This window comes from Barbatula barbatula (genome assembly GCF_947034865.1).
Source record: "Barbatula barbatula genome assembly, chromosome: 2".
Taxonomy (NCBI): domain Eukaryota; kingdom Metazoa; phylum Chordata; class Actinopteri; order Cypriniformes; family Nemacheilidae; genus Barbatula; species Barbatula barbatula.
In genome coordinates this window covers 145972-153030 of record NC_136767.1, presented here as the reverse complement: position 1 = coordinate 153030, position 7059 = coordinate 145972, and the positions used below count along the sequence as shown (strand labels likewise).

The 7059-nt window shown below is 41.5% G+C and overlaps 2 protein-coding genes across 3 annotated transcripts; both read right to left on the bottom strand.

Moving 5' to 3' along the window:
* Nucleotides 1–751: 751 nt before the first annotated feature.
* On the bottom strand, nt 752–3806 carry crybb3 (crystallin, beta B3). 2 transcript variants are annotated; one of them, XM_079449409.1, is made up of 6 exons: nt 3525–3806; nt 2977–3039; nt 2571–2689; nt 2357–2489; nt 2124–2266; nt 752–1905 (listed from the first exon to the last, which is right to left on the bottom strand). In XM_079449409.1, exons 2-6 carry the CDS (start codon nt 3031–3033, stop codon nt 1674–1676), a joined length of 684 nt encoding a protein of 227 aa, XP_079305535.1. In that variant the 5' UTR covers nt 3034–3039; nt 3525–3806; the 3' UTR covers nt 752–1673. The 2 variants fall into 2 exon arrangements, with proteins under 2 accessions (XP_079305535.1, XP_079305536.1); XM_079449410.1 differs by having other exon boundaries at nt 2571–2668; nt 3525–3592.
* Nucleotides 3807–4205: 399 nt separating this feature from the next.
* On the bottom strand, nt 4206–7059 carry LOC306905594 (uncharacterized protein KIAA1671-like). The gene is made up of 6 exons (XM_079476302.1): nt 6472–7059; nt 6195–6360; nt 5981–6120; nt 5526–5659; nt 5324–5422; nt 4206–4984 (listed from the first exon to the last, which is right to left on the bottom strand). Exons 3-5 carry the CDS (start codon nt 5999–6001, stop codon nt 5347–5349), a joined length of 231 nt encoding a protein of 76 aa, XP_079332428.1. The 5' UTR covers nt 6002–6120; nt 6195–6360; nt 6472–7059; the 3' UTR covers nt 4206–4984; nt 5324–5346.

Genomic DNA, 7059 nt, shown 5'->3' with positions numbered 1-7059 from the left:
GTCTGCAGTCTTAACGCATGAGTTTATAATAATAACATGCTGATGAAAACTCTAGAATGCTGTAAAAAACACAAACACTGTGAGAACATTATTAATGGCCTCTGGGGAAACTAAAGTCTTTTGATTCTAAAATAAACATTTTTTAGGAACCACTGCAGTCACCTTCCTCTTTCATGTTGAGCCGGTGACACATTCCAGTCAAATGAGTTTATTTTGAGATTTGTGTAAATTATGGTGAAACGTCTGTTCTTGTTCTCTGTGTGTTAGAGAGAATAAAGTCTTCGGTCTTTCTGAGATTATTCATCTGATCATTAATATGTAAATGTCGTCTTCTCAGCGTGCTTCACGTGTGCCAGAATCAAAGGTGTCGGGTTTGTGAAGCCTGATAAATCTCCATAATCCATCAAAAATCACCACGCATGCAGTTTAGAGACACGACAGATTTTTTCATGTTTATTTTTTGATATAAGTGGTCAGAAACTGTATCTGTGGACAGTAAATGTTTATGTCCCCAAACTAGGGGGACCCCTGGTGTAGAAGAAGAGAAATACGGAGCACAGACTCATTTTAATCTCAGATCTGTTATATGATCAGTTTGAGACATCTGCACTGGAAATAAACAGGAGGAACACAAGACAGTCTTGTTCTGTGTTATTACACCTGTGTGTGTTCCTACTGTTCTCTCTCTAAACCAGATACAGACCACACCCACACACCTGCCCCGCCCACATCAGACTGGCCGTGTTTCATTGGCTGTTAAGCTTTTATTTCTTCTCTGATCACATGACTCAAGTTAATCTTTTGAACAACACAGACACAACAAGAGAATTGCACAACAGTAATATTTGTGAGACACACACACATATATATATATATATATATATATATATATATATATATATTTCACAAGATTGCAGTGCTTGCTTTCTAGACTATGGGGAACTTACATACTCTTATAAAAATATTTAATACCATTTTTAAGACATATTTACGTGAGTCAAATGTATTTTCCTCCCTAAAAACATATAAGATGGATGCTGTGATCTTACTAACTTAAATAATTGCATTAGTCCTATTAATGTAATTTCAATCAAAACACAAATCTACAAGTTATTGCTTTAGAAACAGGCAAATGTAAACAGCATTCATTGCTAGATGGTAGATGCATCTAATTCACAATATCAAACAGCAGTCATTTTAAGACATCTTTACTCTATTTCAGAATAAACTTCTTACTTTTGAAGGATGAATTAAAAGTTTTGATTGGTGCGTTTGACTTATTCCAGGCCGATCGGCGTCAAAAGGAATAATCAAATGATTTAACCGCTTGTGTCCACAACAGCCCCCCCAGCCTGCAGGCAGGGCCCTATGCATTTGTGTGGTGGTTAACACACACACACATCAAGACTGAGACATGAAGAAAACCTGTTTGACGTTTGTAAAGTAAGTGAAAATGATCCCAGTTTGTGAAGACCGTTGTGAATGATGTGGGTGTGTAAGTCAACGAACTAATGGTTTGTTGTGTTATTTTCTCTAGAAGAGCAGAAGTTTACCAAATAACCAAATAAACACAGAGAGCAGGTTTAGGTCAGAGCATTTGGATCAAGGCCTTTATTTCCAGCGAAAGACACACGAGAGGCGAGTCAGTTCTTCTGTGAGCGGGCCGGACTCCTTCAGCTGCTGACAGCGGTGGTGGGCGGGGCAGGAGGGGCAGGGGTTGGAATGGGTTTGGGAGCCGGGTCAGGGACGATGAAGCAGCCGCGTTTGTGCCACTGCATGTCGCGCACGCGCCGGACAGACTGCAGCTGCGGTTCTGTGGCGCCCCAGTCGTTCCAGTGTTTAAATTCACCGTGTTCAAAGACGAACTGACACCCGCGATAACCAGGGTACTTGTAGCCCACCCATCTGAAACACAACACAACCCATCGCTTATCACTTCTCAGATCAATGGAATCATGGGTTACATTTCTATGAAAGCGCTACACAAACTTAAACATACTGTATATAACACAGTCTGATTTGAATCCTACAGACTCACTCGTGAATAATAACCTATGTTCTGTAATAGAATCCATTTAGAAATCAAAGATCAGATTAAAGAAGTGAAATTTCATCAGACTCACGTTCCACTGACAGCTTTAGCGCTGGCCACACGATCCTGAAATCCATGAACCCACAGACTGGGAATATCATCGTCCACGATTTCCATCTTTCTCCCAGCGAAGCTGCAGTTCTCAAACAGATGAAGCTTATGATCCGCGCTGTCCTGACAGGAGACCATGAAAACAAAACTCAGTGAAGACTGACAACAGCGCGGGACTTCAGAAAGCGTCTGCATTGGTGATGCTTGACTAACCACTTTCAGAGGTCTGACGGACAGAAGACAGCAGCCGTTCTGACTGTTGGTCCAGGTGCTCCAGCGCGGATATTCTCCTTTCTCCAGAACAAACTGTTCTCCTGCAAAACCTTTCTGCTCGAACGCCACCCATCTGCTCTTCCAGACAGCAACCATGTCATGTTATTAGATGAAAGGACGCCTTCATTTTACAGAAGATAAATAAAGTACTCACGGTCCAGACTCAACCACAAGGGATCCAACCTTTTCCAGATTCTTCTCAACCAGATCCTTACATTCGGCCGACAATTCCACTTTTTTTCCACGGAAGTTCTGGAATTCGTACAGCGAGACCTGTTCAGTGAACACATTTCACCTCTGTAAATGTGTCGTCTCTGTCTGAATAAGACTCAATCTATTTCACATCTGGACCTCAAAAGATATATACTGATCATTTCCTTTACATTGACATTAGCGCACTAGATAGTGTTCACTTGGTGTGTGTCAGTTTGCTCTAGTGTTTTACTCCACTATACTCTAACTACATGTCATCAGTTGTCTCATTGACATCTACGTTTTAGGGATTTTAGTTTTCGGGAATGTTAGAAGTAACATCTGAAACAGAGTTTGATGTGTTTGACCTTGTAAACGGCCCCGGCTCCACCTTTGCTCTTCCCAGCGACCAGCTGATCCGACATCTCAGCCTGTCAATCACATCCAGTTTTAAGACTCAGTGTTTGTGTGACATTCAGATCATTCACAGGCTTTGTGCAGTTTGTATTGTGCGGGATCATTTCTGAAGTCAGTGCTAATGCATTTCAATCACAACATTTTGTACGTTTCACCCAAAAGGGATGAGAGCTCAAATGATTTGTGACAACAGAAACCATAGTATTGCCTTTATTTCTTTTATACAAATTCTCCAGGATTTTTTGGTATAAATTGTAAACTTTCGAAGCCATAAAACTAATGAAAATCAAGTACAGGACAGACCGGGGCTAGTTGTCACACTTCTCATTTCCAACAGAGTAGTTTTCCAGGACACATACTGTATAAAAACGGCTAACCACGTGACTGCCAGTGAAAACAGCGATTGAAACGGAAGCTCTAAGTGAAAACGGTGCCCGTGTGATAACTGCCCCATCACAAACATCACATGCATGTGTAAGAGAAGCCAGTTTGGGTTTACCTGTATCTCCGTCCAGCACTTCTCACCGGCCACTTTCCTTCAGCGTGTGTGGAGATGTGGGTGTGCCGGGCGAGCGCAGGGACCCGGGGGGTATTTATGGTTTAAATCTGTCCACAGCAGCAGAAATGGGTTGGCTGTGGATTGCTGTTGAGACAGCAAGTCTGTCGTTTGCATTTGTGTCCATCAGACTGCGTCTCAATAGGCTGTGAGTTGGCAAGGGTCGCCGCAGCCATCAGCCGCTCCACTGCCAGTGTGGGTACAGCGGGCACCAGCAGAGAGAGAGCCAAGAGAATTCCAACAGGATCAACTACTGGCATCACAACACTCAAAGTTCTCTCTCTCTCTCTCCTGCTCTCCAGACATTTATCTCATTCATGCAGCGCTGATGGCTTTCAAAGATTTCATGAAATGAAGGATTTAATTATCAATTTAATGATTGAAAATGTAGTGCATCTACCAGTAAATAAATAGTCAATGTTTCTAAATAGGTGATGCGATGTAATCTTTTTACAAGTTTGTCAACTGATATAGTGATGTTTTAGTTTAGTTCAGTTCTCTCTCCTGATGCTGTCATGTGTTTCCATTGATCTCGTAACAGCACAAATGTTCTCTCCTCACATTCAGCTGTTATATCACAAGCTCATCTGATCATAATTAAACTAATTTCAAAAAAATCGACTTCATTTGAACCGTTTCTTCTTTATTAAAGTGTGATTTATCTGAACCTTTCTGATGTAAACATGTTACTAAGACACAAGGAGGTTTTTTCTGTAATAAACATTGATTTCAAGTGTTCAATAGAACTGAAAAACTATGAGCAGATGCATGGAGACTGAACATATCTGTACAGATGCGTGTCCCATGAAAAAAACTATTTCATAAAGATCCATGATCCATGCTAAAGTCCCGTTTCCCAGCGGTAAATAACGTCTCCTTAAATGAAGAGCAGTGATTTACAAAAACTAAATACTTAAACAAACACTCACAAGTGACTGATGGCAAATTGACACACAAGCAAACAAGACTGTGATTGTTTGTGTAAATGATGATTGACAGGATCCAATGACAGTAAACAAAACAACACAAAAATAAAATAAAAACAAATGATATTTATCCATGAGAATCGAACAGAATGAGATCCGATGATTGAACATCTGTCCCTGTCAGCGTAGGTTTGTTTCTTTTATGTGTTGTTTTTGTGCTTAAAAACTGATGACACAGATGTTTATTTTAGAATAAAAGATTACGATCAGACTCTATATTGTACATACATTCAGATATCTAGACAAATAAAGAATCCACATGAAGTAAAGGCAACAGTGGTTTGACTCGTGTAAAGTGCAGTATTGCGTTGAGCTGTTTGAGCTCGTCTGATCACTGATGGACATACAGTGCGTTCATCACGTGTCATGTGTAATCCGTTCCTTCAGCAGTTCTCACACGTCCTCTCAGCATCACTTCTGCAAGTGAATAACAGCAGCGTTAAACACGGGAAAACTTTCATCAGTTCATCTGGAAATGTGTGACAAGCGCACGCTTTCTCAACCCGGCATTGAGTCAAAAAGGGACAAACACAACCGTTGGGTTATAAATCAACTTTTGCAGGGTTATTTTTACTTGTTGAGTGGATGATCACAGAAGTGAGTGAACTATTACTTTAAATCAAGAGATCCACCGTCTCTGAGCTTGTTTCGTTGCATACGTCAAGTGGTTTGTGTGTGTGTGTCGCCCTCCACTGGAGCAGAAAGGCACATCATGTAAATGAGGACATCGGCCTAATAAACATGAGAAACTCTTACCTGAGCGTCTACTGTCACGGGCTTCATGCATCACTCTCAGGATGATTTCGACGCTTCTTAGATTTGAGCTCACGGAGCCATGAAGGTGAAGAGCCAGAGCTACGGATTCACAATCACAGTCAGTCAGAATCATCTATCAAACATCTCTGATTCATGAAATGTCCACACCACCGGTTATCAGATCACTTCAGACTGAACGCACCCACTGTCTCTGCTGTTGATGGGGGGCAGCACCCGAGGGCCGAGGGTGGGCGTGCGAGGAGAACGAGCAGAGGGTGCCGTGTGTCCTTGTGTAACGTCCGTCTCAATCGGTCCACTTCTCCTCTTCAGCTGAGCCTGAGACAAACATCAAACCAACATCAATCTATGAATCAAATAAAGAGTTTGGTTCCTAAATGAGATTACTTTTGTGCAGTCCAATGAATATCAATCAAACTGCAGTTGGTTTGTGTTGATTTAAGCCTTAATAACTCAAAAAACTATGTTAACATAATAAAAAACACAGAAAAGTTAGCGTTATCTCATCATGGAACCAAACTCATCCAATATTCCCTTTGGCCAGAAGCATTCAGATATCATGAGATATAAAGTCACTAATGTCAAGAGTCTTAAGTGAAGATCAGGCACCAGGCGTCTTGAATCTCAAAATATCTTTACCATGAGAGCTGATTGGTCCATTCCAGGAAACAGAGGAACTCTCTTCGGTTGGCTGGGGGCAGTAAGGGGCGTGGCATGTTTGGATGGCTCCTCCTCTGATTCAAAGTTCTGTCCATTGGAGCAGTGAGGTTTAGTGGCTTCTGTAACACGCAGAGGTTTAATCAGTGATGTGTACTGTATGACACACACGTGACACACACGTGACTGTACTGACCCGTGGAGTCACAGAACCTCCAGTCTGGGTTTGACCCCTCTGTGAGAGCGGGCAGAGCGGCCCTCTGACGGACAGAACGAGACGGCCTCGACCGCCTAATGCTGCGCTTCTTCCCCAGATCAGCTTTCGACCGATAGACACTGGAGTCCAGAAGAGGAGCTGACGACTGCACACAACAATATAATCCAGTATTATATCATGCTTGCGTTCGTTCTCTTATCAACAGAAAGATGTTTTCTTATGTGATGATACAAACGTGTGTGTATTATAAAAGCACCTTAGGGAAGAGCAGTGCTTCGGGTTCAATGATCTCTGGTGTGTCTGATTCGATGGGGGTTTTTTGTTGCTTCTCCTGTGACGTCAGTCTTTGTAAAAGCTGATTGATTTTATTATTGGCAACACCACTGAACACACACACAACAGAGAGAGAGAGAGACGTCACATCACTGTTTAATACTGAACACGACCAGCAGGAGACAGTCTGAGCACTAATCTAAAAACCACACAGACATTCAGCGCTGTGTTTACTGCAATACACAAGAACACATCAGTTTTCAGTTCTGCATGCATTGTGTCCACTTTAGTCCAGAAGCAAAACTCAGAATGACATAAAGTCACCCAACAGTAATGAGAACACAGTTAACTCAACAAATACATGTAAAACACTATTCTTGTGTCGCTTAAACAAAAATAAGAACTTTTAAAGGCAAATTAAAACTATACTAGAAGGGTTGTCACTAATTCACTGAATCAAACAAAAAAATTTGATTTTACCCAAAGACATAAAATAACTGTGGAGTGATGTCTTCATGTTTGTCTGCAGCTGTATTTGTCAGTTAACTCTGATGTTGTGTTTTTGTTATAA

Coding starts and splice junctions, on each gene's coding strand:
- crybb3 (XM_079449409.1), bottom strand. CDS start 3,033: ATGTCGGATCAGCTGGTCGCTGGGAAGAGCAAAGGTGGAGCCGGGGCC. Junction 2,690..2,976: donor GAGCCGGGGCCGTTTACAAG/GTCAAACACATC, acceptor TTCACTGAACAG/GTCTCGCTGTACGAATTCCA. Junction 2,267..2,356: donor CCGTCAGACCTCTGAAAGTG/GTTAGTCAAGCA, acceptor GTCTCCTGTCAG/GACAGCGCGGATCATAAGCT.
- LOC306905594 (XM_079476302.1), bottom strand. CDS start 6,001: ATGGACCAATCAGCTCTCATG. Junction 5,660..5,980: donor TGGACCAATCAGCTCTCATG/GTAAAGATATTT, acceptor TGTTTGTCTCAG/GCTCAGCTGAAGAGGAGAAG. Junction 5,423..5,525: donor ATCAACAGCAGAGACAGTGG/GTGCGTTCAGTC, acceptor GTGAATCCGTAG/CTCTGGCTCTTCACCTTCAT.